The sequence below is a fragment of the Salmo trutta genome, chromosome 16 (assembly GCF_901001165.1).
Source record: "Salmo trutta chromosome 16, fSalTru1.1, whole genome shotgun sequence".
Classification (NCBI taxonomy): Eukaryota; Metazoa; Chordata; class Actinopteri; order Salmoniformes; family Salmonidae; genus Salmo; species Salmo trutta.
In genome coordinates, this window is record NC_042972.1 from 54,267,675 (window position 1) to 54,294,276 (window position 26,602).

At 43.0% G+C, this 26,602-nt stretch overlaps 1 protein-coding gene across 1 annotated transcript; it reads left to right on the forward strand.

The window, feature by feature from the left end:
- Positions 1 to 11,825: 11,825 nt before the first annotated feature.
- LOC115151049 (adenosine receptor A1-like) lies at positions 11,826 to 26,387 on the forward strand. The gene is made up of 3 exons (XM_029694983.1): positions 11,826 to 12,994; positions 21,453 to 21,747; positions 22,510 to 26,387. The coding sequence occupies exons 1-3, from the start codon at positions 12,552 to 12,554 to the stop codon at positions 22,882 to 22,884; spliced, it is 1,113 nt and encodes a 370-aa protein (XP_029550843.1). The 5' UTR covers positions 11,826 to 12,551; the 3' UTR covers positions 22,885 to 26,387.
- The last annotated feature ends 215 nt before the right edge of the window (positions 26,388 to 26,602 follow it).

A 26,602-nucleotide genomic window follows, 5' to 3' on the forward strand; every position in this document is an offset into this window, starting at 1 on the left:
ATTAAGAGTGATTTAACAGTGAAGATTAAGAATGAAGATGACAAAACATGACAGTCAACTGTGGGATCCACAGAGGCTTCAGTTCTGCTAAAACTATAATTGTAGCAATAGTGTAGTGATCGAGAACAGACAGAAAATTAGTTGAAGAGACCTCAATGATGCCAAAGATATGATTCAGAGGCCGCCAAATATATTGGCACCCTTGCACTTTTCATAAATAACAGCCTTTAAAATAGCTTGAAATTGAAAATATACATTTGATCACCACGCATTGCAGAAACAATTTTATTTTTGTAAACATGAGTTTACAATTTGAATTTAGAAAATAAAGACAAATGATATGGACAAAATTATTGGCACCCCGGAGCTAGTACTTAGTTTCACAGCCTTTGCAAAGATAACTGCAGACCAACACTTCCTGTAGCTTGCTGCATCTTTTAACTGACAATTTGGCCCCCTTTTCAGAAGCAAACTGCTCTAAGTCTTCAATATTTGAGGGGTGCCCTCCACCAACTGATGTTTTCAGATCTCGCCATAGGTTTTGGATGTGATTTAGATCTGGACTCTTTGCTGGTCACTCCAGAACCGTACAGCATCTCATTATCAAAAACACTATTCCTGGGTGCTTTTTGATGTGTGCTTGGCTTTTTGATCGTTGTCCTGCTCGAAGACCCACAACCTTCAATGGAGAACCACTTTTTAGACACTGTGTTGAACATTGCACTTCAAAACACCTGATGATCGTTCAAGGCTCCCAGTACCAGAGGCAGCAAAGTAACCCCACAGCATTATCAAAGCTCCCCCATCTTTGATTACAGGGAGAGTGCTTCATTGAAAATCAGGCTACCTGATGTGACTTTTGATGCAGAAAATCGCTAATCAAAATAAACGTTCTACCACAATGACCATGTTTATTTTGCAAAGACTATTTAGTTCTGAGTTCGGAAAGAAAGCTTTTGTATGTGAAATTATTTCTAAACTGCAGACGTTCAGATTTTCCGAAATCACCGAACACACTCATACGTAAGAGGGAGGATTGCGCTACTGTTGCTGGCACATGCGAAGATCAAATACACACCGCTGTAATGCCAAAGCTGTTTACATTCATTTAGAATTCAAAAGATTGCTCAGAAATCGTCATATGCTTACATAAAATTATAACCTTACGCCGATTAAGATAAGCAGAGTAAGATGTTTACGTGAATAATACCATACTCTGCCTTCTGCCATAATCTGTTTAATATCAAATTATTAGTGTCCATGTAAACATACTCATTGATGGCTGCAAGAATAATTTGTTGGCAGTTATCTTGGCCTAAGGCTGTGCAACCAAGTACTAGCTCCGAATAATAAAGAAGGAAAATATATATATTTACCCAAAAATATATATATATTTACCCAAAAATATATATATTTACCCAAAAATATATATGGGGGATTGGAAATGATGCAGACAATTATATTAATAGAAGCCACAATTTATCTTCAATATTAAAGCTGATCTACCCCCTATAAAAAAATTACAATTCTATTAGTTTACAGATCTCCCGAGTGGCGCAGCGGTCTAAGGCACTTTATCTCAGTGCAAGAGGCGTCACTACAGTCCCTGGTTTGAATCCAGGCTGTATCACATCCGGCCGTGATTGGGAGTCCCATAGGGTGGCACACAATTTGCCCAGCGTCGTCCGGGTTAGGGTTTGGCCGGGGTAGGCCGTCATTGTAAATAAAAATGTGTTCTTAACTGGCTTGCCTAGTTAAATAAAAGTTAAATAAAAAAATATGTATATTATTTATCTCTGTCTGAGACTTGTTACATTTACATACAGTGAGTCTACAGAAGCTTTTAGCCCAGACCTTTCCATGTAACACATCACCAACAGGGTGTGCACATGAGGAGAGGTTCCCACCGTCCGTTCACCGCGGGGTCAAACAAACCTTTCTATTCACCACCAGCCAGAGAAGGGCAATGGGGTCTCTCTCACTTAACGTTCTCTCTCTCTGGCCAAACCTAATGTAGCAGGCTTAAAAATAAATGCCTGATACTAGATCCCCTACATACTGGTCTTGATGAGAAGAAAAAGAACTGTCAGTGAGGTTCTCTTCTGCACTGTTCATCCAATCCAGTAAACGTGGAGGAGGAGTTAAGAGGGAGTGTCGTCTTGTTAACGTCCAAAAGCGAAAGCTCTTTCTATTTCCCTTGAAAACCGGAATATCCACTTGTTGGGGACTCGGCAGCGCAGAGTCTACTCTGGCCTGAGCTACCGTTACGCCTCAACGACCTTCAGAACAATCTGATCCCTCTCAACCATCTCATAATCAGCCGTCCAATTAAGACAACACCGCCATTTCAGTTTGCAGATCTATAACGGTTTAAAGCATATATACAATGGGTTTGAAAATGAAACACATTCGGAAAACACATGAAAACACACAATTATGGGCATACTAAACTTTGTCTGAATAGAAAAGTATGTCCATACTTGCTCTCTCCTTAAAATTATATAGGCTCTCTCTTAAAGTAACTTTCAGTGTTTCCAAATTTCGATGAAATATGAACTAGAATTAATTACAATATGAGTGAATTAGTTTTCCTTCCAAATGTATTTTTTAAAAGAAGTATGGTAAAAAGCAGCTTTTCTGTGTTGGAATGGCGTGGGCATACCCCAACAACAGAATGGTGTGGGCGTATACCGGTCATAAAAAAATATTAATGAGAGTAGACCGCTGATTGGCCAGTTTATCTCCCGAGGTTGGGTTTTTGAAGTGTTTTTTCTATAATTCATAAAGTATTATTTGGGTATGAGTTAGAATAAGAACTTTTACATGTGAGAATTTCACTGGACAGTTACTTTAAGCTCTCTCTTTTCAAAACACTGCCATTTCTTAACTAGGCAAGTCAGTTAAGAACACATTTTTATTTGAAGGCTACCGGGGAACAGTGGGTTAACTGCCTTGTTCAGGGGCAGAACGACAGATTTTTACCTTGTCAACTCAGGGACGTGATCCAGCAACCTTTCGGTTGCCGCCCCAACGCTTTAACCACTAGGCTACCTGCTACCATTGTTAAATACTCTTTCCAAAAAGTGGATTCAGAGCTTATTTTGGCACTGTGGTTATATTGGCTCTGAGACTGAACAAGCACTCCAACATATACCTTGAGTCATGTCATTGTAGTTGGTGAACAGTAGCCCTAGGAATGCATTTAGCCTCCTGAACCCAATACAAAGACAAAACAACACTTGCGCCATATTTCTCTACATTCCAACCAACATTACCGTATTTAGTTTGAGTCTCTCTGACCACAACACATACCACTTATTCTTTCTTAATCTGTAAATAGGGAAGTTGTGGTTAGGAAGCGCCGTACTTCCGCTATTCCTTGTCTGGCCAGATGGGTCATAGCCAGTGATGTAGTGATAAGAAAATAGGTGGGTAAACTCCAACTGACAGTCGCAGTGATGGGTAAACTCCACTACACCACTGGTCATAGCCTGAGTAATACCATGTTATATGATGGCAGCAACATTTTATATTTACATTTAGCCAGGCCTCTAAACACAATACATACAGACTAGTTATGACTCTTCTCCTTACAAACAATTCTGTGGCTGCTCTATAACTGCACCATGGTGTTGTTTTTGGAATGTGTTTTCCTGTGTGAGTAAGAGCTTAAAGTGTGCCGACAAAGTGTGAATAAGGTGGAGTCAAGGACAAGCTCAGTAAATATCAATATGTTCTGTAAGATTGTATACGGCCTTGGGAGGCTGTGGGAGAGGATGACTTAGCAGAAAAGTAGCTGGTAAGTTCTATAAAAAGGTGCCGGTCACACACACACACAACAGTCGCGGTCGGTGCCGTTTAAAAACTTCTTATGGATCAAATCCCTTTAGCGGGATCGATTTGACAACGTCTGGTGAAATGGCAGAGCGCCAAATTCAAATATTAAACTTTCATGAAATCACACATGCAATACAACAAATTTAAGCTACACTTGTTGTTAATCCAACCAACGTGTCAGATTTCAAAAAGGCTTTACTGCGAAAGCAAACCATGCTATTATCTGAGGACAGCACCCCATCAAACAAAGACAGACAATCACAATTCAACCCGCCAGGCGTGACACGAAACTCAGAAATAAAGATATAATTCATGCCTTACCTTTGACAAGCTTCTTCTGTTGGCACTCCAATATGTCCCATAAACATCACAAATGGACCTTTTGTTCGATTAATTCTGTCGTTATATATCCAAAATGTCCATTTATTTGGCGCGTTTGATCCAGAAAAACACCGGTTCCAACTCCCGCAACATGACTACAAAATATCTCATAAGTTACCTGTAATCTTTGTCCAAACATTTCAAACAACTTTCCTAATACAAGTTTAGGTATTTTTTTATGTAAATAATCGATCAAATTTAAGATGGGATAAACTGCGTTCAATACCGGAGGAAAACAAAGTGGAGCGTGCTTTTCAGGTCACGCGCCTCTATCAAACAGAACACTTCACTCGACCCTCGTTCTGAACAGGGCTACTTCTTCATTACACAAAGGAAAAACATCAACCAATTTCTAAAGACTGTGGAAGCGATAGGAACTGCAAGCGACTGCCTTAGAATTCTAGATTTCCATTGAAACTTCATTGAAAAGAGAGTGACCTCAATTTTCTTTTTCCTGGATGGTTTGTCCTCGGGGTTTCGCCTGCCAAATAAGTTCTGTTATACTCAGAGACATCATTCAAACATTTTTAGAAAATTCAGTGTTTTCTATCCAAATCTACTAATAATATGCATATCCTAGCTTCAGGGCCTGAGTAGCAGGCAGTTTACTTCGGGCACGCTTTTCATCCAGATGTGAAAATACTGCCCCCTAGCCTTAAGACGTTTTTTAAGATGAGTGAGGACGATTCTTTTTTTTATGAGCATGGCCTTATTTCTATTGCAGCATTTTGGATGACTGTCATTCATATTCCATTCACCCAGCTCAATGTAACATTGGTAGGTTTAGGCTACTACATGATACTAAATTTTCCTTTTACCTATCAACCTAGCCTATGAATGAACGTTTACAACGTAGGTGCACAGGTCGAGAGAAATGTGAGTATTCAAGGTGACAGACATTAACACATTCAATACCGCCTTGCACACTCTTGCCTGCATTTAGCTGATCTAGGGTGTAATCATTAGTCCAACTGTTCCAAACAAGAGTTTCTATTGGACAAATTCAGGTATGTTTATCCCCATTTCGTTCTGTTTGACGGAATGAATACACCCGATCACACGCAAACAGAGTTCACTTTCATAGCAGCCACATACAAACAGCATGATCCCTTTGATTGTTGTATAATTCCTTCAAGCATCTACGTGCTCTCCTCCTCTCACATTTTCCCTCAGCTTATGGACTTCAGTGCACAACACATCAGCTGTCTGTGACCGGGCAAAAATAATCTTTCCAACCCAAACCTTCATACCATAACCGCTAACCTCTATACACAGCCTACATCGTTGCCACCATATTAGCTAACGTCATAATCAACATAGCTACTACATCTAACGTGTTAGTAAACCCCCTACAATCATGCAGTGCCCCGTGACAATAAATGTATAAAACCAAAAGCTTAGCTTGACTTGGAAGAGTTCCAGTGTTGGATAGCCATAGCCAGCTAGGTGACATAGCACCCCTCTCTGTTTGAGCAGGCTAAACTAGCTAGCTGAGTTTGCTAGCTAAGTAAGTGACCATAAAAGAAATATAGCTAGTGCTCTCTTTCTTGAGTCTCCTTAAATTTTTCAGAAATTCATTTAATAACAATTGTCTTTCTTTCTCTTTGTGTCAACTATTCACCACATTTTATGCACTGCAGTGCTAGCTAGCTGTAATTTATGCTTTCAGTAAAAGATTAATTCTCTGATCCTTTGATTGGGTGGACAACATGTCAGTTCATGCTGCAAGAGCTCTGATAGGTTGGAGGACTTCCTCCGGAAGTTGTCATAATTACTGTGTATGATGGCGCTGACAGAGATGGTCGCCTCGCTTCGCGTTCTTAGGAAACTATGCAGTATTTTGTTTTTTTATGTATTATTTCTTACATTGTTACCCCAGGAAATCTTAAGTCTTATTACATACAGCCGGGAAGAACTATTGGATATAAGAGCAACGTCAGCTTACCAACATTACAACCAGGAATACGACTTTCCCGAAGCGGATCCTCTGTTCGGACCACCAAAACAACAGCACCACAGAAGGAGCGGCCTTCTGGTCAGGCTCCGTAGATGTGCACATCGCTCTCTTCACAACAAGGTAGATGAAATTTGAGCAAGGGTTGCCTTCCAGAGAGACATCAGAGATTGTAACATGCTATGTTACACAGAAACATGGCTCTCTCAAGATATGTTGTCAGAATTGGTTCAACCACCGGGTTCTCCATGCATTGCGCCAACAGAGATAAACACCTTTCTGGGAAGAGCATATGCTTTATATATTTTATCTTTATTTAACTAAGCAAGTCAGTTAAGAACAAATTCTTATTTCCAATGACTGCCTAGGAACAGTGTTGTTCAGGGGCAGAACAACATATTTTTACCTTGTCAGCTCAGGGATCCGATCTTGCAACCTTTCGGTTACTAGTCCAATGCTCTAACCACTAGGCTACCTGCCACCCCATGATTAACGATTCATGGTGTAATCATAACAACATACAGGAACTCAAGTCCTTCTGCTCACCCAACCTAGAATTCCTTACAATCAAATGTCGGCCATTTTACCTACCAAGAGAATTCTCGTCAGTTATATTCACAGCTGTGTACATTCCCCCTCAAGCAAACACCAAGACGGCCCTCAAGGAACTTCACTGGACTCTATGTAAACTGGAAACTATATGTCCGGAGGCTGCATTTATTGTAGCTGGGGATTTAAAAAAAAACGAATTTGTTAACAAGGCTACCGAAATTCTATCAACATATTGATTGCACGACTCGTAGGGCTAATACTCTTGACCACTGCTACTCTATCTTCCGTGATACATACAAAGACCTCCCCCGCCCTCCCTTTGGCAAATCCGACCATGACGCCATCTTGCTCGTCCCTTCTTATAGGCAGAAACTGAAACAGGAGCTGCTGGCCCAGACGGCATCCCTAGCCGCTATAAGGAATCAAGATGGCTACCATTATTCCTGTACCCAAGAAGGCAAAGATAACTGAACTAAATTACTACCGCCCCATAGCACTCACTTCTGTCATCATGAATGCTTTGAGAGGCTAATCAAGGATCATATCACCGCCACCCTACCGGCTACCCTAGACCTACTTCAGTTTGCATACCGCCCCAACAGGTCCACAGTTGACGCAATCGCCATCACACTGTACACCGCCCTATCCCATCTGGACAAAAATAATACCTATGTAAGAATGCTGTTCATTGACTACAGCTCAGCATTCAACACCATAGTTCCCTCCAAGCTCATCATCAAGCTGGAGGCCCTGGGTCTCAACCACGCCCTGTGCAACTGGGTCATGTACTTTCTGATGGGCCGACCCCCAGATGGTGAAGATAGGAAACAACATCTCCACTTCGCTGACCCTCAACACTGGAGCCCCATAAGGGTGTGTGCTCAGCCCTGTCCTGCACTCCCTGTTCACCCACGACTGCGTGGCCATGCACGCTTCCATTTCAATCATGAAGTTTGCAGACGACACAACGGTAGTGGGCCTGATCACCAACAATGACGAGACAGCCTACAGGGAGAAGGTAAGGGGACTCGGAGTGTGGTGTCAGGAAAACAACCTCTCACTCAACGTCAACAAAACAAAGGAAATGATCGTGGACTTCAGGAAACAGCAGAGGGAGCACCCCACTATCCACATCGATGGGACAGCAGTGGAGAATGTGGAACGTTTTAAGTTCCTCGGTGAACACATCACAAACAAACTGAAATGGTCCACCCACACAGTGTGGTGAAGAAGGCGCAACATCACCTCTTCAAACACAGGAGGCTGAAGAAATTTGTCTTGTCACCTAAAACCCTGACAAACTTTTACAGATACACAATCGAGAGCATCCTGTCGGGCTGTATCACCGCCTGGTGGTGCGGTCTGCACAAAGCATGCTGCCTACATTGAGACCCAATCACTGGACACTTTAATAAATGGATCACAAGTCACTTTAAACAATGCCACTTTAAATAATGCCACTTTAATAATGTTTACATATCTTACATTACTCATATCACATGTGTATACTGTATTTTATACCATCTACTGCACCTTGCCTATGCCGCTCGACCATCGCTCATCCATGTACTTATATGTACATATTCTCATTCACCCCTTTAGATTTGCGTGTATTAGGTAGTTGGGGATTTGTTAGATTACTTGTTAGATATCACAGCACTGTCGGAACTCGAAGCACAAGCATTTCGCTACACTCACATTAACATCTGCTAACCATGTGTATGTGACCAATACAATTTGATTTGAGTCTCTGGAAAGGGGTGAGAACAACAAGTCTCCTAAGTTTTGTATTGAAGTCAATGTACCTAGAGGAGGACGGAAACTAACTGTCCTCCGTCTATACCATGGTGCTACCCTACAGAGTGCTGTTGAAGCTACTGTAAACCTTCATTATAAAACAGTGTGTTTTTATCTAAAAAGGAGAACTTTTTTAATGTTTCACAATTGTTTTTGAAATTAAATTCACTGTGGAGGATGGTCCTTCCCTTCCTCCTCTGAGGAGCCTCCACTGACATACACAAGCGTCAACAGAGTGTGTGTGCATGTGTGCATGCTTGTGCGTGTGTGTGTACAGTCGTGGCCAAAAGTTTTGAGAATGACACAAATATTAATTTTCTGTCTGCTGCCTCAGTTTGTATGATGGCAATTTGCATATACTCCAGAATGTTATGAAGAGTGATCAGATGAATTCATAAGTCCCTCTTTGCCATGCAAATAAACTGAATCCCCAAAAAACATTTCCATTGCATTTCGGCCCTGCCACAAAAGGACCAGCTGACATCATGTCAGTAATTCTCTCGTTAACACAGGTGTGAGTGTTGACGAGGACAAGGCTGGAGATCACTCTGTCATGCTGATTGAGTTCAAATACAGACTGGAAGCTTCAAAAGGAGGGTGGTGCTTGGAATCATTGTTCTTCCTCTGTCAATCATGGTTACCTGCAAGGAAACACATGCTGTCATCATTGCTTTGCACAAAAGGGCTTCACAGGCAAGGATATTGCTGCCAGTAAGATTGCACCCAAATCAACCATTTATCGGATCATCAAGAACTTCAAGGAGAGCGGTTCAATTGTTGTGAAGAAGGCTTCAGGGCGCCCAAGAAAGTCCAGCAAGCACCAGGACCGTCTCCTAAAGTTGATTCAGCCATGGGCACCACCAGTACAGAGCTTGCTCAGGAATGGCAGCAGGCAGGTGTGAGTGCATCTGCACGCACAGTGAGGTGAAGACTTTTGGAGGATGGCCTGGTGTCAAGAAGGGCAGCAAAGAAGCCAGGAAAACATCAGGGACAGACTGATATTCTGCGAAAGGTACATGGATTGGACTGCTGAGGACTGGGGTAAAGTGATTTTCTCTGATGAATCCCCTTTACGATTGTTAGGGGCATCCGGAAAAAAGCTTGTCCGGAGAAGACAAGGAGAGCGCTACCATCAGTCCTGTGTCATGCCAACAGTAAAGCATCCTGAGACCATTCATGTGTGGGGTTGCTTCTCAGCCAAGGGAGTGGGCTCACTCACAATTTTGCCTAAGAACACAGCCATGAATAAAGAATGGTACCAACACATCCTCCGAGAGCAACTTCTGCCAACCATCCAGGAACAGTTTGGTGATGAACAATGCCTTTTCCAGCATGTTGGAGCACCTTGCCATAAGGCAGAAGTGATAACTAAGTGGCTCGGGGAACAAAACATCAATATTTTGGTTCCATGGCCAGGAAACTCCCCAGACCTTAATCCCATTGAGAATTTGTGGTCAATCCTCAAGAGGCGGGTGGACAAACAAAAACCCACAAATTCTGACAAACTCCAAGCATTGATTATGCAAGAATGGGCTGCCATCAGTCAGGATGTGGCCCAGAAGTTAATTGACAGCATGCTAGGGCGGATTGCAGAGGTCTTGAAAAAGAAGGGTCAACACTGCAAATATTGGCTCTTTGCATCAACTTGTAATTGTCAATAAAAGCCTTTGACAGTTATGAAATGCTTGTAATTATACTTCAGTATTCCATAGTAACATCTGACAAAAATATCTGAAGACACTGAGGCAGCAGACTGTGAAAATTAATATGTAATTCTCAAAACTTTTGGCCACGACTGTATGTGCGCGTGCTTGCATGTGTGTCACTGACTGAGACAGTCGCATCTGGAACCTGCCAATGCTTCTGCTAAAGCATCCAGTTTAAAATCTTTCCAATTCTGATTCCATCGAAATAATTTCTTCTAACCTTTCACAGGCACACACACATGCACGCACACACGCACACGCACCGTCTTAGCTTGGCTTTGTTGCTGTCTGTATATCATCCATTTACCTCCACTCCCATCTCTCTCTTTGTTCCTCTGTCAGGAGAGAAGAAATCCTTTGTTGGTCTGGAAGCCTTCTTTCCTGGAACCATCAATCAACCTATAAACTGGCTTTATCCACCACCATGGGGGTGGACAAAGCCATGGAAACCACCAAAACGTTTGAATATGAATGCACACATTTACATGAGAAGCAGATATTTGATTTACATACATGGGCGTGCTTCAGTCACAGGCTACATTTACAGGACAATGACGTTATTGTGCATTCTTTGCGCTTTGTGTCATTATATTGCATCCCTTCTAGCATAAAAAAAGGTGGATTTCACAATCACACCAAATGGCCGTTTACACTTCAATGACCTTAACAATGGCATCCAGTAAATAAAGCAAAGGCTAGGCCTTGATTGCGTTCAACATTTCTCCATCTCTCACCTGCTCACAGTAACGTTTTACTGTGCTAAATCAGGGTCATACAGAGTGATTCTTGGTAGTTAAACAAATCTACTTTCAAACACCTCACACACATGGTTATGGGCTTAAAAATAAAGAAGACACTTGTACCATGACAGATATAGAGTTGACATGTATTTAATGTTGAGTTTGCATCCCAATATTACACATTACATACATCACAGATTGAAATATAATTAAACCGTTTGACATAGAAACACCGGATTTTCGTCATTAGTAAAAAACAAAAAAAAACGCAGGTAAGGGCTACACAATATCGATTTCATGAACAAATAACGTAGCTTTTTCTGTTTTTCACGAGAATGCGCACGTCACATTCATGCGCACTGGCCAATGCTGGGGTAGATTGGCGGTACCACGTGTCCTCTCTCACTCTCTCCATTCAATTTCAATTGAAGGGCTTTATTGGCATGGGAAACATATGTTAACATTGCCAAAGCAAGTGAAGTAGATAATAAACAAAAGTGAAATAAACAATACAAATTAACATTACACTCGCAAAAGTTCCAAAAGAATAAAGACATTTCAAATGTCATACTATGTGCAAGTAGTACAAAAGGTACTACAGAGGGTAGTTAAAGTACAAAAGGGAAAATAAACATAACTATGGGTTGTATTTACAATGGTTTTTGTTCTTCACTGGTTGCCCTTTTCTTGTGCTGTTATGTCACACTGTGGTATTTCACCCAATAAATATGGGAGTTTATCAAAATTGGGGTTGTTTTCGAATACTTTGTGGGTCTGTGTAATCTGCGGGAAATATGTGTCGCTAATATGGTCATACATTTGGCAGGCGGTCAAGGAAGTGCAACTCAGTTTCCACCTCATTTTGTGGACAGCGTGCACTGTCTCTCTCTGCATAGATGTCCGCCGGCGCATGCGATTTAAAGTACAGAGAACGGGGAAAAGACATTTCCCTCGCCGCAATTACTAGAGATTGTTTTGGAGCTGATCATACCGCCAGTCAGCATCCTGTGTCTGAGTTCGGGACAGTTGCCGCTGTAGCCTTTAAAAAACACTCTACTCTTGCGTTTGTGAGCAAACTTAGGTTTTGGCAAAGAATACTGGATTCTACGCGGAACACCTTTGGTAAAAAGAACCGGAATATAACGATCGAACGGATGAGAGGAGAATGGGGGAATAATCAATCTGATTAAACGTTCCGGAAATATGTAGCCAAAACATATTTATATGTTTTGAATTCCTTGACAGCTTTCTCCGTTTATGACACCAGCGTCATATATTTTATTTTTCAATTTTCTATTCTTACTAATGATGACGAGTAGTGGTGATGCGAACTGAATTGAGGAACTATGTGGCCAGTGTGACTCAATTACACATTCTCTGGCAAAATTGTTCCTTCTCATTTTTGGCGAGTGGGACACCAGACTTTCACTAAAACCACAATGTGCATGATGTGTCCAAACCAAGGTCCACATTCTGCCCAGTAATGCAGGCCCAAAAATGACTTTTCAACCAATATATCTAGATGCATATCCTCCTATGGATCGAACAACAGAACACCATGCTCAGGCCTAAAGAAGAGTTCCAATGGCTCTCCGAATTCCACAAAGGAATATGAGAACTTCTCCACTCTCTCTTTCTGAGATAATAGCAGCACCAGACAACAGGACCGACCAGGCTAACGGCACGACGCAGTCTGGTCTGCTGCCCGAACAAGCCATCTACATCGTGTTGGAGGTGATCATCTCAGTGACTTCGGTGATCGGAAACGTGATGGTTATCTGGGCGGTGCGGATCAACCATTCGCTGCGAGACACCACCTTCTGTTTCATTGCGTCTCTGGCTCTGGCGGACATTGCGGTGGGGGCTCTGGTCATCCCGCTGGCCGTCACCATCAACATCGGTTTCAAGACGCACTTCTACAGCTGCCTGCTGGTCACGTGCATCGTGCTGGTGCTCACGCAGAGTTCCATCCTCGCGCTGCTGGCCATCGCTATCGACCGTTACCTGAGGGTGAAAATACCCATGAGGTAATAAATAATAAGAGAGAGAGAGAGAAAGTGGAAATATTGTGCTTTGCTGAGTTTTCTTTTGTCTCTGTTTGCATGCTTTCTTTGCCAAGGTCAGTAGGTCAAACATTTGTCTCGTTTGTGTGTTGGCAGTGGGGTTTGAGATATTGTGCAGTATAGGCTATTTTGTTGCAGATTGCCTGAATAGGCTACTCAGCCTATTTTACAGTAAGCTCCAAATGTATTTGGACAGTAACTTTTTTTATTTCTGTTTTTGGCTCTGTACTCCAGAACTATGGATTTGAAATGATACAATGACTATTAGGTTAAAGTGCAGACTATTAGCTTTCATTTTAGGGTACATAGAAATGAATGTATTGCGTCATTTTGGAGTCACTTTAATTGTAAATAAGAATAGAATATGTTTCTAAACACTTCTACAATAATGTGGAAACTACTATGATTACGTATAATCCTGAATGTGACAAAAAAAAAATACACAATACATTATTTACCATTCATTTCTATTGGGCACAAAATAATCTGATACACAACCAAAACAAACAGCAAATGCATCCAACAAATGTGTAGAGTGACAAGCTTGATGTAATCATTGCGTGCTAATACTTAACTAATACTTTTTTTTTACTACTTTAATACACATAAGTGAATATTTCCTAATAATTTTGGTTCCCTAAAATGGGAACCAAAAGTGGTGTTCCGCTCTCGTTAATCTAACCACATTGTCCGATTTCAAAAAGGCTTTACAGCAAAAGCAAAACATTAGATTATGTCAGGATAGTACCCTGCCAAAAATAATCACACAGCCATTTTCAAAGCAAGCATATGTGTTACAAAAAACAAAACCACAGCTAAATGCAGCACTAACCTTTGATGATCTTCATCAGATGACACTCCTAGGACATTATGTTATACAATACATGCATGTTTTGTTCAATCAAGTTCATATTTATATCAAAAAACAGCTTTTTACATTAACATGTGATGTTCAGAACTAGCATACCCATCGCAAACTTCCGGTGAATTTACTAAATTACTCATGATTAACGTTCACAAAAAACATAATTATTTTAAGAATTATAGATACAGAACTCCTTTATGCAATCGCGGTGTCAGATTTTAAAATAGCTTTTCGGCGAAAGCACATTTTATCATATTCTGAGTACATAGCCCGGCCATCATGGCTAGCTAATTTGACACCCACCAAGTTTGGCCCTCACCAAACTCAGATTTACTATAATAAAAATTGGATTACCTTTGCTGTTCTTCGTCAGAATGCACTCCCAGGACTTCTCCTTCAACAACAAATGTTGTTTTGGTTCCAAATAATCCATAGTTATATCCAAATAGCGGCGTTTTGTTCGTGCGTTCAAGACACTATCCGAAGGGTGACGCGCGGACGCGTATCGTGACAAAAAAATTCAAAATATTCCATTACTATACTTCGAAGCATGTCAAACGCTGTTTAAAATCAATTTTTATGCGATTTTTCTCATAAAAAAGCGATAATATTCCGACCGGGAGACGTCCTTTCCGTTCAAAGACTCCAAATCTAAAATGGACTCTTCACGTGCACGCGCGTCTCATTGTTCTCAGATCAACCACTTACCAAATGCGCTACTGTTTTTCAGCCATAGACAACAGAGTCATCATTCAACGTTCTGGCGCCTTCTGAGAGCCTTAGAAAATGTCACGTTACAGCAGAGATCCTTTGTTTTGGATAGAGATGACAAAGGCCAAGAAATGGTCAGACAGGGTACTTCCTGTACAGAATCTTCTCAGGTTTTGGCCTGCCATTTGAGTTCTGTTATACTCACAGACACCATTCAAATAGTTTTAGAAACTTTGGAGTGTTTTCTATCCAAAGCTACTAATTATATGCATATTCTAGTTTCTGGGCAGGAGTAGTAACCAGATTAAATCGGGTACGTTTTTTATCCGGCCGTGAAAATACTGCCCCCTATCCCAAACAGGTTAACTTGGCTTTCGAAGACCCTAGAAAGGCAGGGTAGGGTAGATATAGGTCTATAGCAGTTTGGGTCTAGATCCTCAATTTGGGGATCTCAGACAATACAAAAGAGGGTTCGAACAGGCTAGTAATAGGGGTTGCAACAATTTCGGCAGATAATTTTAGAGAGGGTCTGGATTGTCTAGCCCAGCTGATTTGTAGGGGTCCAGATTTTGCAGCTCTTTCAGAACATCAGCTATCTGGATTTGGGTGAAGGAGAAATGGGGGAGGCTTGGGCGAGTTGCTGTGGGGGGTGCAGGGATGTTGATCGGGGTAGGGGTAGCCAGGTGGAAAGCATGGCCAGCTGTAGAAAAATGCTTATTGAAATTGTCAATTATAGTGGATTTATCGGTGGTGACAGTGTTTCCTAGCCTCAGTGCAGTGGGCAGCTGGAAGGAGGTGCTCTTATTCTCCATGGACTTTACAGTGTCCCAGAACGTTTTTGAGTTTGTGCTACAGGATGAACATTTCTGCTTGAAAAAGCTAGCCTTAGCTTTCCTGACTGATTGTGTATATTGGTTCCTAACTTCCCTGAAAAGTTGCATATCACGGGGGCTATTCGATGCTAATGCAGAACACCACAGGATGTTTTTGTGCTGGTCAAGGGCAGTCAGGTCTGGAGAGAACCAAGGGCTTTATCTGTTTCTGGTTCTAAATTTTTTGAATGGGGATGCTTATTAAGATGGTGAGGAAGGCACTTTTAAAGAATAACCAGGCATCCTCTGACGGGATGAGGTCAATATCCTTCCAGGATACCCGGGCCAGGTCGATTAGAAAGGCCAGCTCGCTGAAATGTTTTAGGGAGCGTTTGACAGTGATGAGGGGTGGTCGTTTGACCGCAGACCCATTATGGATGCAGGCAATGAGGCAGTGATTGCTGAGATCTTGGTTGAAAACAGCAGAGGTGTATTTGGAGGGCAAGTTGGTTCGGATGATATTTATGAGGGTGCCCGTGTTTACGGATTTGGGGTTGTACCTGGTGGGTTCATTGATAATTTGTGTGAGATTGAGGGCATCAAGCTTAGATTGTAGGATGGCCGGGGTGTTAAGCATGTCCCCGTTTACGTCACCTAGCAGCACGAGCTCTGAAGATAGATGGGGGGCAATCAGTTCACATATGGTGTCCAGGGCACAGCTGGGGGCAGAGGGTGGTCTATAGCAAGCGGCAACGGTGAGAGACTTTTTCTGGAAAGGTGGATTTTTAAAAGTAGAAGCGGGAACTGTTTGGGTACTCTGCAGGCTATCTCTGCAGTAGATTGCAACACCGCCCCCTTTGGCAGTTCTTTCTTGTCGGAAGATGTTGTAGTTAGGGATGGAAATTTCAGTTTTTTTTGTTCCTAAGCCAGGATTTAGACACGGCTAGGACATCCGGGTAGGCAGAGTGTGCTAAAGCAGTGAATAAAACAAACTTTGGGAGTAGGCTTCTAATGTTAACATGCATGCATGCATGCATATCATGCACAATTAGCTGTCCTTCCTCTACTATGAGATATCTCCTGTATCACTATACACAGAGGGGTATCGTTCCCCAGAGACTCTATTACCTACTTCCTTAATTTATGAGCCACACAGATCTCCGCCCCAGTCACATTCCATTCTGCTCTCCCAATTGCCTATAACATTAAAGCCTTGGTTTTTGGGACTCCATAGAATACACTGATGTCGGTCCTGCCAAACTCTGCAACTAACACCCAAATACAGTACCAGTCAAAAGTTTGGACACACCTACTCATTAAAGGGTTTTTCTTTATTTTTACTATTTTCTACATTGTAGAATAATGGTGAAGACATCAAAACTATGAAATAACACATGGAATCATGTAGTAACCATAAAAGTGATAAACGCATCAAAATATATTTTATATTTGAGATTATTCAAAGTAGCCACCCTTTGCCTTGATGACAGCTTTGCACACTCATTCTCTCAACCAGCTTCATGAGGTAGTCACCTGGAATGCGTTTCAATTAATAGATGCGCCTTGTTAAAATTAATTTGTGGAATTTGTTTCCATCTTGAGACAATCAGTTGTGTTGTGACAAGGTAGGGGTGGTATACAGAAGATGGCCCTACTTGGTAAAATACCAAGTCCATATTATGGCAAGAACAGCTCAAATAAGCAAAGAAAAATGACACTCCATCATTACTTTAAGACATGAAGATCAGTCAATGCAGAAAAGTTCAAGAACTTTGAAAGTTTCTTCAAGTGCTGTCGCAAAAACCATCAAGCGCTATGATGAAACTGGCTCTCATGAGGACCACCACAAGAAAAAAAATACCCAGAGTTACCTCTGCTGCAGAGGATAAGTTCATTAGTTAACTACACCTCAGATATTGCAGCTCAAATAAATGCTTCACAGATTTCAAATAAAAGACACATCTCAACATCAACTGTTCAGAGGAGACTACGTGAATCAGGCCTTTATGGTCACAATGGAGATTAGAAAAGTGGAAATCTATCATTTGGTCTGATGATTCCAAATTTGAGATTTTTGGTTCCAATGCAGAGTAGGTGAAAGGATGATCTCCGCATTTGTGGTTCCCACCATGAAGCATGGATGAGGAGGTGTGATGATGTGGGGGTGCTTTGCTGGTGACACTGTCTTATTTATTTAGAACTCAAGGCACAGGTAACAAGCATGGCTACCACAGCATTCTGCAGTGATAAGCCATCCCATCTGGTTTGCGCTTAGTGGGGACAATGACCCAACACACCTCCAGGCTGTGTAAGGGCTATTTGACCAAGGAGAGTGATGGAGTGCTGCATCAGGTGACCTGGCCTCCACAATCACCCGACCTCAACCCAATTGAGATGGTTTGGGATGAGTTGGACAGCAGAGTGAAGGAAAAGCAGCCAACAAGTGCTCAGCATATGTGGGAACTCCTTCAAGACTGTTGTAAAAGCATTCCTCATGAAGCTGGTTGAGAGAATGCCAAGAGAATGCCAATAATTGCATCGTTGACGTCGTCCCCACAGTGACTGTACGTACATACCCCAACCAGAAGCCATGTATTACAGGCAACATCCGCACTGAGCTAAAGGGTAGAGCTGCCACTTTCAAGGAGTGGGACTCTAACCCGGAAGCTTATAAGAAATCCCGCTATGCCCTCCGACGAACCATCAAACAGGCAAAGTGTCAAGACAGGACTAAGATCAAATCATACTATACCGGCTCCGACGCTCGTTGGATGTGGCAGGGCTTGCAAACTATTACAAACTACAAAGGGAAGCACAGCCGAGAGCTGCCCAGTGACACGAGCCTACCAGACAAGCTAAATTACTTCTATGCTCGCTTCGAGGCAAATAACACTGAAACATGCATGAGTGCGTCAGCTGTTCTGGACGACTGTGTGATTTCGCTCTCCACAGCCGATGTGCCTAAGACCTTTAATACAGGTCAACATTCACAAGGCCGCAGGGCCAGACAGATTACCAGGATGTGTCGAAGCATGCACTGACCAACTGGCAAGGGTCTTCACTGACATTTTCAATCTCTCTCTATCTGAGTCGGTAATACCAACATGTTTCAAGCAGACCACCATAGTCCCTGTGCCCAAGAACACTAAGGTAACCTGCCTAAATGACTACCGCCCGTAGCACTCACATCTGTAGCCATGAAGTGCTTTGAAAGGCTAGACCCACTCCAATTTGCATACCACCCTAACAGATCCACAGATGATGCAATCTCTATTGCACTCCACACTGCCTTTTCCCACCTGGACAAAAGGAACACCTATGGGAGGATGCTATTCATTGACTACAGCTCAGCGTTAAACGCTATAGTGCCCTCAAAGCTCATCACTAAGCTAAGGACCCTGGGACTAAACACCTTCCTCTGCAACTGGATCCTGGACTTCCTGAAGGGCCGCCCCTAGGTGGTAAGGGTAGGTAACAATACATCCGCCACGCTGATCCTCAACACAGGGGCCCCTCAGGGGTGCATGCTCAGTCCCCTCCTGTACTCCCTGTTCACTCATGACTCCACCGCCAGGCACGACTCCAACACCATCATTAAGTTTGGCGATGACAACAGTGGTAGGCCTGATCACCGACAATGACGAGACAGCCTATAGGTAGGAGGTCAGAGACTTGGCCGTATGGTGCCAGGACAACAACCTCCCTCAACATGAGCAAGACAAAAGGAGATGATTGTGGACTACAGGAAAAAGAGGACCGAGCACACCCCCATTCTCATTGGTGGGGCTGTAGTGGAGCAGGTTGAGAGCTTCAAGTTCCTTGGTGTCCACATCACCAACAAACTAACATGGTCCAAGCACACCAAGACAGTCGGAAAGAGGGCACGACAAAACCTATTCCCCCTCAGGAGGCTGAAAAGATTTGGCATGGGTCCTCAGATCCTCAAAAGGTTCTACAGCTGCACCATCAAGAGCATCCTGACTGGTTGCATCACTGTCTGGTATGGCAACTGCTCGGCCTCCGATTGCAAGGCACTACAGAAGGTAGTGACTGGGTACATCACTGGGGCCAAGCTTCCTGCCATCCAGGACCTCTATACCAGGCTTTTTTTCTATTGCCTACTTAAGTAGACGGTCTAACTGGTTCGCCATGTTCAGAACATGCTGGCACGGGGGGGGGGGGGGAGATTTGGCGCATGGTGGTGACGTCAGACCGTCTACTTAAGTAGGCAATTGAAAAAAGCCTGTCTATCATGTTCATTGAATTTGGGATAAGACGATCCTCCAAAACTAGCGGACCAATAGAGACTCATTGTCTACGCCTCCCTCTAAACCCCGCCCTTCACGGAAAAAGAATGCCAAAACTTGCAATCAAAAAGACTGGTAGTGAATGCAAAGAAACAGACATCGAAAGCTTAAGATACGAGTAGCGTAACCAAAAGATAGTGCATACAGGCAAGAGCGTAGGCAAAATGTATTCAATAGGATTGGTTATTGGGAAAGTTTAACCGAAAACTATTTTTGCATTCGTTTTCAAAAAAAATTTCATAGAGATTTGCTCTCGCTTTAAAATTATTTGTTTACAAGTTTTTGCGTTTTGCTTTTGATGTCTTATTTTTGTTTACAATTCTATACATTTTACTTTCAATTGTTTGGTTTTTGATTTCAACATGCATTATTTCACCCGTCACCCACCATATGTTAACATTCTCAACTTTATTTTTCATGTACATGATTTCTTTTATTTTGAATTCAATACATATGGCGTGAAATTGACCCCATACGGAGTCGGAGTGGAGCCTGTCTGCCCACATTAATCGCTTGCTCCGCCGCAGCTCACCGGCTGATGTAGACTGTGTTTTCAGGGTCTATTGCCATTGAAAAATCAGTGTTTGATGGATATTTAAGTCGCTATTTTTGCTGACGAAATTAACTCTGCCTGGTATAAGATGAGGGACAGTGTATGACAGACCAACCAACCTGCACGTGTCTTCTATGCCATTGTTATTTTTATTGTCCATTGTATGGTTATTTCTTACCCTTGATTATTGTTGTTACTGATTGTCCCGCTGACAATCTTGATTATTATTATTATTTTAATGACGTTAATATTGTAAATGAGTTACTTAATTTCCAAAGTACTCTTTGGCAATATGTACATTGTTACGTCATGCCAATAAAGCAATTTGAATATATAAATATGAGAGAGAGAAAATGTGTGGGTATATTTAGGTGTCTCTTGAGTATGACGGGGTAGTAGACAGCCTAGTACATGGATTGCAAAACACGGTGGATACAAGCCAATCACAGACGGGATTTTCAGAATATAAATCAGCCAGCCAAGATGTTGAGCATGTTGCATTTACTCTATCATGGGTTTGTTCATTGAATGACAAAACCACATTTTTGACAAGATGCAGACGTTTGGCTTGCTCCGAAAACGATTTGTAGTGCAGGACACACATTTCTTCTATTGATTCAAAGTCAATAAAGTATCAAGTTTCAAATTATACCCAAGTGCAGACTGTGTAGAAGTGTTTATTGTAACAGGGGCAGGCAAACGACAGGTCAAGGCAGGCAGGGTTTGATAATCCAGAGTGGTGGGGCCAAGGTACAGGACGGCAGGCAGGCTCAGGGGCAGGCAGAGTAGTCAGGCAGGCGGGCTCGGAGTCAGGACAGGCAGGGGTCAAAACCAGGAGGGTGAGAAAAGAGAGACTGGAAAAAGCAGGAGCTGAGACACAAAACGCTGGTAGACTTGAACAAACAAGACGAACTGGCACAGACAGACAGAAAACACAGGTATATATACCCAGGGGATAAGTGGGGAAGATGGGCGACACCTGGAGTGGGGTGGAGACAAGTACAAGGACAGGTGAAACAGATCAGGGTGTGACAGAAAGAAAGCACTTGGAAGCATATAAACAGGGAAAACAGAAAAGTATGCACTAAAACTCCAACAATTGTTGCTCATTACACACACACCAACCCAGTATACTCTAGCTCCTCATTCTTGTCTAATCCCCCTGTCTCCATAGCTACAAATATGTGGTGACACGGCGGCGTGCAGGCATGGCGGTGGTGGTGTGTTGGATTGTTGCCATAGCGGTTGGCCTGACGCCCATGCTGGGCTGGAACAACCGGCAGCGTCTCCGGGACAACGTCTCCCAGGTGACCCATGACCTCTTCGTGATGTGTAAGTTTGAGAACGTCATCAGCATGGACTACATGGTCTACTTCAACTTCTTCGGCTGGGTGCTGCCGCCCCTCGTCCTCATGCTGCTAATCTATGCTGAGATATTCTACAAGATACACCACCAGCTCAACAAGAAGGTAGCTGTCTGTTGAGAGTACCTGTCTTGAGAATCAGATGGCTAGAACAGGGTAACCCTATCTTCTTTACCATGAGCTATGTGCATTGTCTCTATTATATGTGCAAGAATTATCTATGCTGATGTATTATATGATCCAACGCCAGCTCGGTAAGAACATTAGCCTGATTTAGTCTTTCCAATGTCTTGCCAAGGTTAGCTTGAGCTAGTCTTTCCAATGTCTTGCCAAGGTTAGCTTGAGCTAGTCTTTCCAATGTCTTGTCAAGGTTAGCTTGAGCTAGTTTTGCCAAAGTTAGCTTGATCTTGCCAAACCTTATGGTCATTCTCACATGGCCTGACAATGATGCTAGGAGTTGGCAAGACCGCACAAACAGTTCTGGGACCAGGTTACATGAAGGTCACTGACTAGACTAGAGTCAGATGAATGAAACGGGTACATTTGATGAGCACAGCAGGTAGGTGGAAGGAGATAGAGGGAGGTTAAGGGGTGTTGAAATTGTCTGTCCTTTGGCGTAACAGGTTATTCCCCTCAGGGATGAAAGCTTAGACAGGCATAATGAGCAGAGATGTCGATTTGTTTCTAAATCAGGTGTCAACTCATTCCACCTAGGACACAATGTTGTGCAAATCAGACACACTTAGAATAGAATAAGCAAAAAATGTTATGTTAGTTATCATCAGTTAACTTGTAAGTATGCATTACAGAAATGTACAGCCTCTGAATCTAAAGTCTAAATCCTCTTCTCCCTCCCTCCTACCCCAGGTGACGGAGAGCCACAGAGACCACAGCCATTACTACAGTAAAGAGCTGAAACTAGCCAAGTCATTGGCTCTGGTCCTCTTCCTGTTTGCCATCAGCTGGCTTCCTCTAAACATCCTCAACTGTATCACGCTGTTTAGCCCGAACTGTGACAAGCCCGCGCTCCTCATCAACATCGCCATCCTGCTCACACACGGCAACTCCGCTGTGAACCCCATCGTCTACGCATTCCAGATCAAGAAGTTCCAGAATGCGTTCCGGAAGATCTGGAAGCAGTATGTGCTGTGTAGGGACCCGGTAGGCAAGCTGCCCCAGAGAGGGAGTAAGCGCAGATTGGAGAGGATGTTGAGGGCGACCGATGATGACAATTATGTCTGATCTGCTGATGAAGGTCATAGGGGGCACGGGTCTGTCATATCCCGCAGTGTGTGTGTCGTTTGGTGTGGCGTTCTTTTATGCTTTTCATTTTTACACTTTGTTTGTTAACCATCTGTCAATGATGGCTTTTCAGTGGTGGGGTGTTGGACTGATCTTGTTGATCATGCCCATACTCGGTACTAAAGGACTGTTATGGAAACGCTGCTGGCAGCGGAATCCAATACAGCAGAGAGTTTCTACTACAATGCAACTCAAACACGAACGTAATGGATATCCCAAGGGCCAATCTCTGATTGTCTGCGAGTGGACTACAAACCAAAATGTAAATGTGGAAAACGCAGGGGAATCAGACAGAAGTATAACAGGGTAGTAGACAGTAAAAAAAAAAAAATGTAAACATCCCTTACCCACCACCTTGCTGATCAACGTCCAGTCACTGAGGGGGAAAGCGGATGAGCTATCAGCGAATCTGCGCTTCCAACATGAATACTGGGAGGCCTGTTTGCTGGAGTTTACTGAGACTTGGCTGGATGAGTCCCAGACAGGGAGCCAGCTGGCTTCACACTGGCCAGATTGTGATCTGACCGTCACAGGGACCAGTGGTGTAAATAGATCCTGGTAAGAGAGAGACTCTGTACCCCCGACATTGAACTGCTTTCTGCGTCACTGCGACCCTACTATCTGCCCCGTGAGTTCCCCCAATTGTTTGTTACCGTTGTGTACATTCAACCAAAAGATAATATAGCAAAGGCATCAGAGATTATTTATGATCTGTCACAGAAACTGGAGTCCATCTCCCCCGACGCACCCACATTTATTTTAAGGGATTTTAACAACAGCACTTTGCACAAGGTCCTGCAGACGTACCACCAGTATGTGAAATGTCCCACTAGGAAAAATAAGACTTGATTTGTGCTATGGGACAATACCAAATGCTTTCTCTGCCACCACCGGACCTCCCCTGGGGACATCAGACCACAATGTTGTCTACCTCCGGCCAACCTACTGTCAGCTCCTGGAGAGGGAGAAACCCACAGTTAAAACTGTACAGATCTGGAACGACAACAGTATCACTCCTCTCCAAGGGTGTTTTGACTGTACTATGTGGGAGGTATTTGAAGACAGCAGCTCTGATCTTAATGAACTCACAGATGTTGTTTCAGACTATGTCAATTTCTGTGTTGAGTCAGTTGTGCCTACAAAAACCAGTAAAATATTCCTTAACAATAAGCCTTGGGTATCAAAACATCTAAAACCACGACTTGATAGGAAGAAGGCAGTTTATGCTGAGGGTGATAGACAGGCTTTAAGAGATGTACAACGTGAGATCAGTTTATGCTGAGGGTAATAGACAGGCTTTAAGAGATGTACAACGTGAGATCAAAAGACAGATACTGGTGGACAAGGAGGCATACAAGCAAAGGGTGGAGAGGACCCTCTCCTCAAGAAACTCAAGGGTAGCCTGGCAAAAGATTAAATACATGGCTAATGCCACCCACATAGGCAGGGGAAAAACCAATGCTGACCTTGGGAGACATGAGGGCCAGAACAATGCTAATGAACAATGTTTTCCTCTCAAGATTTGAATCAGACGACTTAGGAAGCAAACAAACAAATGGAAGCATCATTACAAATGTTTGAGAGGGTTGTTGTTAAACAGGCTGATGTTTGGAAGTTGTTCAGTGGATGTAATGCCCAAAAAAGCCCAGGCCTGGACAAAACAAGTGGACATTGAAGCACTGTGATGAACAAATAGTTGGTGTTTTTACAGACATTTTCCAATCCTCGCTCGACCGGCAACTGTGGTGGAATATTAACTCAGAAATATAACACATTTACTAGAACTTGTGAATTCAAATGAGACTTTAATACAAGGTAGCAAAGCCGAGCCCTTCCATGGAAAAGACTAAATGTTCATATTACAGAGTCCTGCCTTTATAGGATTCTGCCTTTGCATAACGTATAGAGTGCCCTACCTCTATATGAAAATAGCTTCCCTTGACCTTTATCATCATCTTTCCATCTCAGTTGTTGCTTGTTAACGCCCACATCTGACAGCTGTATAGGTTATAATGGTAGCAGGCCCTGGTCATATATGTTCCATTCCTTATATGGCCATTCTGTCTTTGCTCTCCAACGTGGACAGCTTAGATGCTGCTAATAATGGAAATGTAATCATAATCATGAGTTTTGCTCCAACACAACACGTGCCAGTATTGTGGAAAAACTCCATAATTATACCCATTCCTAAAGCATCTAATCCCCCTTTGCTGCATGACTACTGCCCTGTCGCCTTGACAGCCTTAGGAATTAAATGCTTTGAGAAAATGGTGAAAGGTCATTCTCAGCACCACCCAGAAGCACCACCCGTTTCAGTTTGCCTATCAGCTCAGCAGAGGAGTTGATGATGCCATTCTTACTCTCCTCAACATGGTCTACAGACATCAAGAGGGCGCCAAATCCCATGTCAGTGTTCTGTTTGTTGACTTTTCTTCTGCCTTCAACACAATCCAGCCTTATATTCTGGCACAGAGACTCATAAGTGACTTCTCCTGAGATGGGGGACTGGTTTTGTGGCTGTTGGACTTCCTGAGCCAGATATCACAGCGGGTCAAGTTGGGTCCCCGAGTGTCAGAGATATGCACCACCAACACAGGCTCCCCACAGGGATGAGTTTTGGCCCCACTCCTGTACATTTTGTACACCAATAGTTGTACTAGTTCCCATCCTGACAGACACCTCGTTAAGTTCGCTGATGACACTGCCTCGATCAGCCTGTTGCATGATGACGAGGAACAACATGGCCCGGTCCTAAATGACTTGGTAGAGTGGTGTGATGAATCACACTTGGTCCTCAATACCAACCAGATCAAAGAGATGCATAGACTTCAAGAAGCGTACAACACCTACCTCTGCAACATCTATCAGAGGTCAGAACATAGAGATTGCAGAGGAATACAAATATCTGGGTGTCCTCTTGGACAATAAGCTTCAGTGGAGTAAATGTACAGACCTGATCTACAGAAAGAGTCAGACTGTACTTTCTAAAAAAGCTGGGATCTTTTAATGTTGAGAGTATTTCAACTTTTTATATCGTTAGTTGGTTTGGCAATGCCAGTGTCAGTCAGAAAAATATCCCGAGAAGGATTATCACCACAGCAATCAAGGTACTTAGAGTCAAACAGACAGGCCCTCAGCAAGGCTCATAAAATTATTTTAGACCCAAGCCACCCCCTATACCCGGACTTTGAACTACTCCCCTCTGGGTGCAGGTATAGAGCACCCCCTGGCATGAAAACCAATCTAGACAATAATTTGTGCCAGGTGTGATATCCCTCCTAAACAGTTCAGGCTGATGTTCCTACCGACCCAGTAAGGCCAGCAGGCTAGTCTTTTTTTATTTGGATGTGACTTATGAATATTGTGCTGTCAATTTGTTGTATTGTCATGTACATGATACTGCAACATTTCCCCATGGGGACAATAAAGTAAGTGAAGATGTCGGGATGTGAATACTGGATTATTAGAGCAGAAGGATGTACATGACAATGGTTTCTCTGTTTTGCCTGCTGGTTAGAGAATTATGATTGGATAAAGAGGTGGTGGGAGGGATCCTAACCCTGCAGTGATTGAACTGAAGGAGGGTATGAGGAAGGGACCCTATCCCTCGACTGAATCGAGGGGGACCCTAACCTCAGTTTGACCACACACAGTGAGG